Genomic DNA, 14,390 nt, shown 5'->3' with positions numbered 1-14,390 from the left:
GCTGTTTTGTCCTGAAAACAGCACCGTAATTTCAGCCGTAATGGACGCTGCCGTGTGAAAATACCCTCAGGGCTTAAAATGTCAGGGGAAATAGCCCCAATACATATGTGTCCGCCCAAAAAAAAATGTGTGTATAGGAGACAGCATAGCATATCTATAGCACCTCGACCCTATAAACTATGGATAGGATTAGATACATTGGCTCAGCAGACAGTATCACACATGATAGGATTAGATACAGTGGCTCAGTAGACAGTATCACACATGATAGGATTAGATACAGCAGTTCAGCAGACAGTATCACACATGATAGGATTAGATACAATGACTCAGCAGACTGTATCACACATGATAGGATTAGATACAATGACTCAGCAGACAGTATCACACATGATAGGATTAGATACAATGGCTCAGCAGACAGTATCACACATGATAGGATTAGATGCAGTGGCCCAGCAGACAGTATCACACATGATAGGATTAGATACAATGACTCAGCAGACAGTATCACACATGATAGGATTAGATACAGTGGCTCAGAAGGCAGTATCACACATGATAGGATTAGATACAGTGGCTCAGCAGACAGTATCACACATGATTGGATTAGATATATGGCCCAGCAGACAGTATCACACATGATCGGATTAGATATAGGGCCCAGCAGACAGTATCACACATGATCGGATTAGATACAGTGACTCGGAAGGCAGTATCACACATGATAGGATTAGATACAGCGGCTCAGCAGACAGTATCACACATGATTGGATTAGATATAGGGCCCAGCAGACAGTATCACACATGATAGGATTAGATACAGTGGCTCAGCAGACAGTATCACACATGATAGGATTAGATACAGTCAGCAGACAGTATCACACATGATAGGATTAGATACAGTCAGCAGACAGTATCACACATGATAGGATTAGATACAGTGGCTGAGCAGACAGTATCACACATGATAGGATTAGATACAGTGGCTCAGCAGACAGTATCACACATGATAGGATTAGACACAGTGGCTCAGTAGACAGTATCACACATAATAGGATTAGATACACAGCTCAGCAGACAGTATCACACATGATAGGATTAGATACAGTGGCTCAGCAGACAGTATCACACATGATAGGATTAGATATAGGGCCCATCAGACAGTATCACACATGATAGGATTAGATACAGGGCTCAGCAGACTGTATCACACATGATTGGAATAGATACAGGACTCAGCTTGCTGACATTGCGGCTCCAGCGCTGGACCCAGGAAAGGTAGGAATAATAAGTTTGCTTCTCTAGGTGTTACTGATTATTTTTGTGTGTTTGTTTTTTTTTACAGGTTCGGTTGTTGGACTTCGGATACGAGGACTTCAATGACGGCGTTTTTTTTATTCTCAATAAAATGGTTAATGAGGGTTGTGTTTTTTTATTTCAATAAAATATTTTTTCTATGTGCTTGTATCTTTTTAAACATTATTATCACCGCCTTAGTAATGGCCGCTGGCTGATTGACAACCTCCATTACTAAGGCGGGGCTTAATGTTAGCCGGTGCAGAGGCCAACACTAACCCCCATTATTACCCCGGTACCCACCGACACCAGGGGTGCTGGGAAGAGCCGGGTACGAACCAGTTCCCGACCATCTGCAGTGACGGGCAGGCACCGGGGCGGCCGCAGGTTGGTAGTATTAGGCTGGGGAAGGCCAAAAACAGTGGCCCTTCCCACCCTGGTAATGCTGCCTGCTGCTTCTGTGTTGTATCTGGCTGGTTAGGAAAATTGGGGGGGGGGACCCGACATCGTTCTTTCCAATTATTTTTTATTTTATTTTTTATAAAATGACGTGGGGTCCCCCCCATTTTTCATAACCAGCCAGATACAATAAAGCAGCAGCAGCCTAGCATTACCAGGGTGGGAAGGGCCACTGTTTTTGGCCTTTCCCCTCCTGATACTACCAGCCTGCAGCCGCCCCAGTGGCCGGCCATCACTACAGATGGTCAGGTACTGGATCGTACCCGGCTCTTCCCAGCACCCCTGGTGGCGGTGGGTACCGGGGTAATAATGGGGGTTACTGTTAGCCTCTGCATCGGCTAACACTAAGCCCCGCCTTAGCAATGGATGCTGTCAATCAGCCGGCGGCCATTACTAAGGCGGTAGTAATAAAGTTTAAAAAAAAACAAAGACATAGAAAAAATATTTTATTGAAATAAAAAAAAAAACACACAACCCTCATTAACCATTTTATTGATAATATAAAAAAAAACGTCATCGAAGTAGTCCCGGAATCCGACGTAGTCCAATGACCGAACCTGTAAGAAAAGACACAGAAAACGATTAGTAACACATGTGTTAGGCTTAGATACAGGGCCCATGTGTGATACTGTCTGTGGGACCCTGTATCTAAGCCTACCACAAGGTAGGCTTAGATACAGGGTCCAGTAGACAGTAATCTTATACAGTATAAGATTACTGTCTGCTGGACCCTGTATCTAAACCTACAGTGTGGTAGGCTTAGATACAGGGTCCCACAGACAGTATCACACATGGGCCATGTATCTAAGCCTACCATGTGATTGGCTTAGATACAGGGCCCAGCAGACAGGATCACACAATCTGTGATCCTGTCTCATGGGCCCCCTAAGCCTGCTACATCGTAGGCTTAGGGGTTGTGCAGTCCCTAAACATTGATGGCTACATCGTAGGCTTAGGAGTTGTGCAGTCCCTAAACATTAATGGCCTATCCACAGGATAGGCCATCAATAGCTGATGTGTCTCCCAGGACCCGCAAATCTGCTGTTTTGAATGGGCCACAGCACTCGTATGAGAGCTGCTTCCCCTTCATTTCACTACTCGCTCACACTGTGAATCGCCGACACCGATTCACAGTGTGACCGGAATGAAGGGGAGCAGCTCTCGTACGAGTGCTGCGGCCCCTTCAAAACAGCTGATTGGCAGGTCCCGGGAGTCGGACCCAGCCAGTCAGGGCTACTAATCTTACCTTCCTTCTTCAGCCGCGGCGGTAGTTCTGTTGTCTCGATGCTGTGCGCGGCACATAGCGCTGTGATGTCATGCGCTGCGCACAGCGCTTGACGTCAGGACCTCCGCTGCGATCCGGAACCAGGAAGGTACGTACAGTCTGTTACTATAGTAACAGGGGCCCGCGGCCCGAGTTACGATAGTAACTTTTTATTGATGTGGAGCGGGGGGCTGTGGGCCCCCTGGCTTCGGGGCCCGGTCGCAATTGCGACCGCTGCGACCCCTATAGCTACGCCAGTGTATGTATATATACAGTTAGGTCGAGAGTTATTTGAATAGTGACACAAGTTTTGGCATTTTAGCTGTTACCAAAACATATTGAATATACATTATATACATTTAAGCCCATATTGATTATAACATTAGAATCAATATGGGCTTAAAGTGCAGACTCTCAGCTTTAATTTGAGCGTATTCACATCCTAATTTGAGGAAGGGTTTATGAGTTTATTTGAGGAAGGGTTTAAGGGTTTATTTAGCTGCGTCTTTTTCAAGGGAACAAAAGTAATGGGACAATTATTTCAAAAGCTATTTAATGGGCTGCATGGGCTAGTCCATCATCAATTAACAGGTAAAAGGTCTGGAGTTGATTCCAGGTGCGGCATCTGCATTTGGAAACTGTTGCTGTGAAGCCACAACATGAGGTCAAAGAAGCTCTCAATGCAAGTGAAACAGACCATCGTTAGGCTGAAAAATATAAAGAAATCCATCAGAGAGAAAGCACAAATGTTAGTAGTGACCAAATCAACATTTTTGGTACATTTATTTATTTTTTTAAAAAGCGCACTGGTGATCTTGTGAACTCCAAAAGGCCTGGACGTCCACGGAAGACAACAGTGGTGGATGATCGCAGAATCCTTTCCATGGTGAAGAAAAACCCCTTCACCACATCTACCCAGGTTAAGAACATTCTCCTTGAAGTAGGTGCATCAGTATCTAAGTCTATCATAAAGAGAAGACTTCATGAGAGCAAATACAGAGGGTTCACCACAAGGTGCAAACCATTAATCAGCTTCAAAAACAGAAAGACCGGATTAGACTTTGCCAAACAACATCTAAAAAAGCCGGCCCAGTTCTGGAACGGCATTCTTTAGACAGATGAAACTAATATGAACCTGTACCAGAATGATGGGAGGAAGAAAGAATGGAGAAGGCTAGCAACGATCCAAAGCACACCACATCCTCTGTAAAACATGGTGGAGGCAGTGTGATGGCATGGGCATGCATGGCTGCCAAAGGTACTGGGTCACTAGTGTTTATTGATGAGGTGACTGAAGACAAAAGCAGCCGGATGAATTCTGAAGTGTTGAGGGATATACTTTCTGCTCAGATTCAACCAAATGCAGCAAGGTTGATTGGACGTCACTTCATTCATTCATTTCAGTTACTTATATAGCGCCAACATATTGCGCAGCGCTGTACCGAGGTCCTCTTTTACTGTCCCCATTGGGGCATAACTATGATGCTAGGAGCCGGGGTCCCTGCAGTGTGTACGGACGTAACATGGTCGTGTGAACCCTAAAAGAACAGATACAAACAGCACTGATGTATTTGTGCATCCATTTGTATCTTATACAAATGAATGAAATGTTTGTTTGGCACTAATGTCCTTTAAGACGGCCAAATACTGGCCGCGAAAATGAGCACTGATCGACAATCTAGCACGATCGGTGCTAGTTTGTGTCAGTCGCAAGAAGCAATAATCGGTATGTTTGGGGCAAACGAAAGATCATGACGGTAGCACATCTCCCTGTTTACACAGAGACATGTGCTGCCGACTTGCGACCATTTTACTGGATGCATAAAAGATCCGATTAGCCAATGATTGAGTGTTTGCTCGTTCATCACCTTATCGTTGCCGTGTTTACATAGGTCAACGATCGGAAACAAATGTTCACATGAACGTTCACTTTCCCGATCATAGGTCCATGAACAATGGCCTATAGACACAGACAAGGTTCTCATTAGTATATGTACTATCCTAACCATGCTGAGAATCTACCACAATAGTCTCTCATATTGCATTGTACTATTCTGTGATTGAATTTATGTGCTGCGTCTTCTATTTTAAGCGCATTTATTGATCCAGATAAGTGAATCAATAAATAGCAGAACACAACTAGGTTTGATGGTAATAGAAAAGGATTTAATTACATTTCTTTTTAAACAAAGCTGATCTGACATTCATAGAAGCATGATACAAATTAAAGGAGCTCTGTAATCTTGACAACCCCTTTCCATATGGCATATTATTTATCCATATGCCCTATAAGGGACATATATTTAAATGGCCGCATGTAGTACTACATTTTGCCTGTAATGGTGTCATCTTTCCCTGGTAAAATCAGTGGCAGCTCTCAGATTAAAGGAGGAGTTTGTGATGAGAAATTCCCTTTAATGGTGAGAACATTTACATGATTGCTAGGAAATAATGTTTCAGTGATCAATGTGAAGAGTAAAATACATCCAGTATGAGAAAATAAGAGCAGCACATAGACTGATTCTATTGCAAAACGTTCTATTTGTATATTGTTAAACATAGTAGAAGTTATGATTTACACTTTTGCATGAACATGTGACAATACTATTATTGTAGTAAATGTAGACAAACTGAATAGAAAAACAGCACCAGAAGCATCTGTAAACAATGTTATCCTTGAAGATCACTGTACGTTTGTTACGAATATAGCTGAGGAAATGCCAAACTATCTCCTGAAAACGTTACCTAGCAATTCACTGCAACTGCATAAAGTGGTAATGTCAGAAATGCCTTGGACAGTCTGCGGGCCTCGTGTGGTTCCATTTTCTTATAAAATGCTCTTAAGGTTAATGCAGCTTCTTCTTAGCCTCTTGTAATTTTTCTGCAATCAGTTGTTGAATTCTCTGGTTTTTTGTCTTTTCATACATGGACCTTATGCGCGGTAGGAGATTAGGAGGGGGGACTTCATTGTCAAGCCTATTGGTTTTGAAGAGCACATCTACTCTGTTGGTGTCTTGCAGATTGTCCGTTCCATTTCTAGTCGACATCTGTGTACTATAAACAGGGGTGTATGACATGGTAGATGGGATGACGCTTTGAAGAGTTGGATTTGCTTGTGAAGGAGTTTCAATACTATTATTTCTTACATTATTGTTACTTGAATTTTGAGATGAATTGCAGGCTTTACAGCACAGTCTGCTATATCCACGCATTGAACAATACCGAGCCAGCACTTCCAAACGACAGAAAACTGATTTATCCCCAAGGCAATTTTCTTCTAAAAGGGAGAAAAAAATAAAATAATTATGATTTAATAATCTAAAAAAAATTAGCAAGCTTATCGCACTTGTCTATCAACATATGTACAGTATACAGACAATTGCCGATTGATATTTATTGACAGATTCTAGATAGAACCTATATTAAACTTCTTTGTGGATAGTCATTTTTGACAGGACGTATGGTTTAATGAGTAATCCAATAACATTTTACAGTAAAACAAATCAAAATAAGTAATTTTACAAATATGTGAGATTACTGTTCTAGGATAGATTCTAGGTTATTTCATGTATTTTTCTCGACTCATATACAGTGCTCAGCAGGGTTCAGCTAGATCATTAGGCATGTCACCTAACAGCTTAGGTCAAACTGCAAATCGGTCATCTAAATGCTCCCACAATGCATTGCATTCTGGTAATATGCAACCAGTAAAAGCCTTAGTTTAGCATTAGTCATGAATGGAGAAGAAAATCATAATTTAAGTCGAAAAGAGTGCAGGTTAACCAGGTTTGGCACATTTGCCAAAAATAATCTTTCTATGTAGGTTTTACAGGAGCTGTCCAGTTTCCATTTTTAAATAATAATTGTAAACGTATTATATAGCGCCAACATACTCTTTCTAGACTAAGGTTATAAATTCACAGCATGTCAGCACAAAAAAAAAAGTCTTGTGTAAATATAGACTTACAGTAATTGTCTGTGTGAACCTCTCCTCTCTAGAAAGGAGTAGTATGAAAGACAAACATACCTCCCAACTTTCAAGTATCACAAAGAGGGACAACCTGATAATCCCGTTAAGCCATGCTTCTAACCCCGCCAACGTGGATAGTGTTTTTGGAGTTTGCAAAGGCATTCAACACTGTCCCTCATAGACACCTAATGAGTAAACTAAGGCAGTGTTGCCAACCGTTCGTAAATTCCGCAAAAAAATTTTTTTTCTGCCGTCCGTAGTGTTCGGCAGAAAAGAACATCGTCCGTGAATTCATTTTTTCTCCCTGAAAGTTTGCACTGCGCATGCGCAAAACTTATATTTGCTGTGCAAACAAGAAAGTAAGTGACGCCACTACGATAGAAGGCAGAGTGCAGACTCCACTCCCACCACCGCTAAGACCGTACTCTGCCCTCTGCATATTTTCAGATTCCGCTGTCTGGCATCCTATTGGTCCACAGCATCCTGCGTCCTCAATGCCTGCACGCTACGGCAATGGACAGTGCCCACGGATGATGGAGGTAATATACAGGGATGCTGGGGGGGGGGTTAAATACACGTATTATGGGGGTTATATACTGGAATGAAGGGGTAATATATGTGGATGGGGGATGTATACAAGGATGACGGGGGTCCCTGTATATAACCCCCATCAACCCTGTATATAACTCCCATCATCCCTGTATTTAACCCCCATCATTCCTGTATATAACCCCATCATTCCTGTACATAACCCCCATCATCCCTGTATATTACCCCCATCGTCCCTGTATATAAGGTTGATGGGGTTATATACAGGGGTGATGGGGCTATATACAGAAATGATGAGGGTTTATACATCATTCCTGTATATAACTGCCATCATCCCTGTATATAACGGGGTCTATATACATGGATGATTGTGGTTATATACAGCAATGATTGGTGTTATATACAGGGATGATGGGGGTTATATACATGGATGATAGGGTTATATACGGGGATGATGGCGGTGATCTACGGGGATGATGGCGGCAATCTAAGGGGATGATGGGGTTGATATACAGGGATGATGCGGTTATATACAGGGATAATTGGGTTATATACAGGGATGATGCAGTTATATAGAGAGATAATGGCGGTTATATAGAGGGATGATGGGGTTATATACAGGGATGATGTGGGTTAAATACACCCCCATCCTATCAACCCTGTATATAACTCCCATTGTCCCTGTATATAACCCCATCATACCTGTATATAACCCCCCCCCCATCCTTCCTGTATATAACCCCTATTATTCCTGTATATAACCCCCTTCATTCCGGTATATAACTCCCATCGTCCCTGTATATACCAGCCACCGATCATTCCTATATATAACCCCCATCATTCCTGTATATAACCCCCATCATCTCTGTATATAGCCCCCATCATTCCTGTATATAGCCCCCATCATTCCTGTATATAACCCCCATCATTCCTGTATATAACCCCTATTATTCTTGTATATAACCCCCATCATATATAAAGAAAAAAAGATGTGGTTATTGCAAACCATACCTAACGAACCCAAAGTTGCAATATAATATAGCACGGTGCCATTCCTGATATAGGTTAATGAAAAAAGAAAAAAAGAAAAAGATCCAGAAATATAGCTAAGCACTCTTGGGTTCAATAAGAATAAATAATTATTTTATTTTTTGAATCCAGATAATACCGGTAAAGTTAAATTTATACATGAATACACAAAAAACAATTTAAAAAGAGAATTCTCCTGGCCAGGAAAAAGAACATACAATAAACCTTCAAAACAACAGTGATATTGCCTGATGGATATATAGCATGATGTATATGTGTTACACGATTTTACAAAGAGATTTCCAAATGGAAAACCGCTGGACTGTGTTCACACCTGCGGTTTCCAAACATATGTGTAATTTGTATCACAATATTGCCAAAGTACCTATTTGAAGTAGCTGGTAATGATATTAATAACGAAATTTTCTTCATATGCATGTAATATGACTTGACTCTCAAAATAGAAAAATAGCCTCACGAATTAAAGAAATGTGGTTATAAGCGTGCTTTTTTCTCTCATCAAGTGGATCAATAATTCCAATTCAAATCTAATGGTGATAGGAAGTCTTTTCACAGACCCTTGGGTCAATGTATAGCCCTCAAGCAGTTGGACTTTGAAGTAAGATATGAGCTTATATGGGTTTTTACCTTCACCTCCGACATCCAGTAAGTGCCGGGAAGACCATGCAGGGAGGTAGTTAACTCCGGTGTAAGGAATGGCAGATCTCCTCAAAAGGGAAGTTCGCCTGTGTGGCCACACATTTGGTTTCAAAGCATCCACATCTCCACCATTGCTTCCCTTGGCGCTTTCCTCTATTGATCCATGCAGGCAACAACCGCTGTACTCACGGAGGTAGGGGCCCAGCAATGCAGGATCGCACACTGATATTTCAGGTGAATTGAAGGCACTCCAAGAGGAACGGACCCAACTGGACAAGATCGCACGCCGGCAGCCAGGTAGGTAAAAATTCCAACGTATGTTCCTTTCCACGTGTGATCTTCAACACTGGACAGGTATTCTCTGGGCAGGGTTTGGACGTCACTACCCGCCCCGTTGATTAGAACAGCTGACGCGTTTCATCCCTGAACGGGATTTCTTCAGAGCAGTTTGACAAGTGCTGCCAAACACACTATATTTATAGTGTCCCAAATTCATTCATTGGTTCCATAATAAAAAACATAATGTTTCACACGAAGATATTATGGATATTATATATTTGAATCTTACATGAGATGCCGCAATGATATATATCTCTCAATTTAAATAGCAGGCAAAAATATTTTTATATTCAAACAGACAATTAAAATATCCAGAAAATCAAATTCATAAATATATTCAGTATTTATCCGGGGGAGGGCAATCAGTGGTGTGTCTCTACTTGGTCAAAATAAGACCAATAGTTGAATTTTACATAGTAATACAATTACTGCCTGAATTTTATTATTAATATTAATTCTTCCGTAAATACGGATAACTACTACTATCTAGACTTTGTAGTGGATTTATGGAGGAACAAGTTTTTCTTCAATAAGGGATCCCCCCTTATATCATTTTGACACAAGATGAAATCTGTTCAATTCTTTTAATATATATTATATGGGATATATCCAACCATACACATAAGCATATGAAATACAGATAATACTTCAGGGGAGGCAGGGAAGGAGAACCACTACCTGTTAAGGCATCAGGACCCGGGTCCCCACCACCCCCAAAGCAGAATCGATCTCAATACAATCAATATTAGTTTGATAATTTTACTACTGGATTACATCATATTAGACATATGCGTATATAAGAATATGGTAAATAATAGGAGCCATCGTGAAATTCCAAGGGGGGGCAGGAATGGGGATCCAGTGTCAATAGAACAATAGATCCCCAATTCCCACCACCCATAGAGAGCTAGATTCAACTCCCATCAATATAGAAGATTGCAGAAATCGAAAATTATGTTCATTCATTTGATATTATTTATTCAATTGATTGATCATTCCATATTGGGAATAAAATTACTCATAATCATACCACTGAAAACAGATTATAGTTATATGGAAAATATGGTATCCAGATAAAAGGCATATTAGGATTTTACTATCAGGTTTCCAAAAATAAAAACCAGAGAATATGTATATTAAATCCAAAAGTTTCACAACCAATTTTCCTAAATCATTCTCCAGGGATGACATAATAAAGGTCCCATTCTTTAATCTAACATTCTTATATCAGAGATTGTTTATATCCAACACTGGCTAACTCGAAAAAACTGAGAGTTGAGGGAAAATATAGGACAGTCTCTTAGCCCCCAACTGTTCAAAGAAACATATTAAATTTAATTTCATTATTTAGTCCCCTGGGATTCAAAGTTCTTAGTGTATAAATCCACATAGTTTCCTTCTGGAGGAGTATTCGGTTGAGATCACCTCCCCTTCTATCTTGGAATAATTGATAAATCTAATGGGAACCCTAAATAGAAAATTGACTTTTGCATTGGATGAGGGCCTAATTAACAAAAATGAGTTTCAATTTTTAGAGGTAAGAGAACCCCGTATGCCCACGATATATGTGCTTCCTAAGGTGCACAAAAATAGGAACACACCCCCGGGTAGACCCATCATTTCGGGGTGTGATGGCCCAACAGATCATCTTGGTAAATACATAGACGAAAAATTGAAATCTTTTGTCCGTACACTTCCATCTTTTGTATTGGATACGGGGGATCTTCTAAATAAAATTGACAATTTGAATCTTGAGGAAGACTTCATCCTGGTGGGATTGGATGTGGAGTCATTGTATACCTCCATCCCACATGATGTTGGCCTTAAAGCGGCTGCACATTTTCTGGAGAGGAGAGGAGGAGACTGGGCCCATCAAAATGAATTTATTATTGAAATGTTGGAATTCGTTTTGAATTATAACTGCTTCTCTTTTGATGGCAAATTCTATCGTCAGATTCATGGAACGGCCATGGGATCCTCTTGAACATAATTTTCGATTTCTGCAATCTTCTATATTGATGGGAGTTGAATCTAGCTCTCTATGGGTGGTGGGAATTGGGGATCTATTGTTCTATTGACACTGGATCCCCATTCCTGCCCCCCCTTGGAATTTCACGATGGCTCCTATTATTTACCATATTCTTATATACGCATATGTCTAATATGATGTAATCCAGTAGTAAAATTATCAAACTAATATTGATTGTATTGAGATCGATTCTGCTTTGGGGGTGGTGGGGACCCGGGTCCTGATGCCTTAACAGGTAGTGGTTCTCCTTCCCTGCCTCCCCTGAAGTATTATCTGTATTTCATATGCTTATGTGTATGGTTGGATATATCCCATATAATATATATTAAAAGAATTGAACAGATTTCATCTTGTGTCAAAATGATATAAGGGGGGATCCCTTATTGAAGAAAAACTTGTTCCTCCATAAATCCACTACAAAGTCTAGATAGTAGTAGTTATCCGTATTTACGGAAGAATTAATATTAATAATAAAATTCAGGCAGTAATTGTATTACTATGTAAAATTCAACTATTGGTCTTATTTTGACCAAGTAGAGACACACCACTGATTGCCCTCCCCCGGATAAATACTGAATATATTTATGAATTTGATTTTCTGGATATTTTAATTGTCTGTTTGAATATAAAAATATTTTTGCCTGCTATTTAAATTGAGAGATATATATCATTGCGGCATCTCATGTAAGATTCAAATATATAATATCCATAATATCTTCGTGTGAAACATTATGTTTTTTATTATGGAACCAATGAATGAATTTGGGACACTATAAATATAGTGTGTTTGGCAGCACTTGTCAAACTGCTCTGAAGAAATCCCGTTCAGGGATGAAACGCGTCAGCTGTTCTAATCAACGGGGCGGGTAGTGACGTCCAAACCCTGCCCAGAGAATACCTGTCCAGTGTTGAAGATCACACGTGGAAAGGAACATACGTTGGAATTTTTACCTACCTGGCTGCCGGCGTGCGATCTTGTCCAGTTGGGTCCGTTCCTCTTGGAGTGCCTTCAATTCACCTGAAATATCAGTGTGCGATCCTGCATTGCTGGGCCCCTACCTCCGTGAGTACAGCGGTTGTTGCCTGCATGGATCAATAGAGGAAAGCGCCAAGGGAAGCAATGGTGGAGATGTGGATGCTTTGAAACCAAATGTGTGGCCACACAGGCGAACTTCCCTTTTGAGGAGATCTGCCATTCCTTACACCGGAGTTAACTACCTCCCTGCATGGTCTTCCCGGCACTTACTGGATGTCGGAGGTGAAGGTAAAAACCCATATAAGCTCATATCTTACTTCAAAGTCCAACTGCTTGAGGGCTATACATTGACCCAAGGGTCTGTGAAAAGACTTCCTATCACCATTAGATTTGAATTGGAATTATTGATCCACTTGATGAGAGAAAAAAGCACGCTTATAACCACATTTCTTTAATTCGTGAGGCTATTTTTCTATTTTGAGAGTCAAGTCATATTACATGCATATGAAGAAAATTTCGTTATTAATATCATTACCAGCTACTTCAAATAGGTACTTTGGCAATATTGTGATACAAATTACACATATGTTTGGAAACCGCAGGTGTGAACACAGTCCAGCGGTTTTCCATTTGGAAATCTCTTTGTAAAATCGTGTAACACATATACATCATGCTATATATCCATCAGGCAATATCACTGTTGTTTTGAAGGTTTATTGTATGTTCTTTTTCCTGGCCAGGAGAATTCTCTTTTTAAATTGTTTTTTGTGTATTCATGTATAAATTTAACTTTACCGGTATTATCTGGATTCAAAAAATAAAATAATTATTTATTCTTATTGAACCCAAGAGTGCTTAGCTATATTTCTGGATCTTTTTCTTTTTTTCTTTTTTCAATAACCCCCATCATACCTGTATATAACTCCCATCATCCCTGTATATAACTGCCATCATCCCTGTATAAAACGGGGTCTATATACATGGATGATTGTGGTTATATACAGCAATGATTGGGTTTATATACAGGGATGATGGGGGTTATATACAGGAATGATGGGGGCCATATACAGAAATGATGGGGCTATATGCAGGAATGATGATGGTTATATACAGGGATGATGGCGGTAATATACAGGGATGATGGGGGTGATATAGGGGAATGATGGGGGTGATATAGAGGAATGGTGGGAGCTATATATAGGAATGATGGGGGCTATATACAGGGATGATGGGGTTATATGGTTATATACAGGGATGATGGGGATACATCAGGTTTATCACTATCTCCTGATTTCGCAATGTGTCCGTAAAAATTTAGGTCTGTCTGTGATTTTTAGCTTAGTTGTCCAGAAATTACTGAAGTGGAGGTTGGCAATCCTGAATTAAGGTCTATAGGTTTAGAAAGTATAGTTTGTAATTGGATTTAAGATTGGCTCAAAGACCGTATCTCCCCGCTCTGCCATTTACTGGTTCCCGACCGCTGGCTGTATTTTTACGGCCAGCGGTCAGGGTCCTTAAAACCCGAGCCATAGACTTTCTACGGCTCGGGTTTTAACTTGCTGCCCGCGCGATCGGGCAGCTGAATGTCGGGTCTCCGGCTGTCAGTGACTGCCGGGGACCCTGAGGAGAGGATAGAAGCAGCTTTCGCTGCTTCTGTCTACTCTGATCACTTGTACACAGCGCTCAATGCGCGCTGTGTACAGGAATAGAGACAGCAGCAGCGGCGCTGTCTCTATTCCTGCCGGTGATCATGTGACTCGTCACATGATCGCCGGGTGCCGTTAGTGGTAGACTGCTGCTGGGTCTTACTAGACCC

The 14,390-nt window shown here is 40.9% G+C and overlaps 1 protein-coding gene across 1 annotated transcript in view; it reads right to left on the bottom strand.

The window, feature by feature from the left end:
* Positions 1–5,310: 5,310 nt before the first annotated feature.
* LOC142748945 (A disintegrin and metalloproteinase with thrombospondin motifs 2-like) overlaps positions 5,311–14,390 on the bottom strand; it is a 911,491-nt gene continuing 902,411 nt past the window's right edge. Inside the window, exon 22 of the mRNA XM_075856370.1 lies at positions 5,311–6,299. Coding sequence (XP_075712485.1) covers positions 5,869–6,299 — 431 coding nt within the window. The 3' untranslated portion in view covers positions 5,311–5,868. The remainder of the gene's footprint in view (positions 6,300–14,390) is intronic.

Source organism: Rhinoderma darwinii, chromosome 3, assembly GCF_050947455.1.
Source record: "Rhinoderma darwinii isolate aRhiDar2 chromosome 3, aRhiDar2.hap1, whole genome shotgun sequence".
Lineage (NCBI taxonomy): Eukaryota > Metazoa > Chordata > Amphibia > Anura > Rhinodermatidae > Rhinoderma > Rhinoderma darwinii.
Note: the sequence above shows the minus strand (reverse complement) of the source record. Positions and strands in the feature narration are given on the sequence as shown.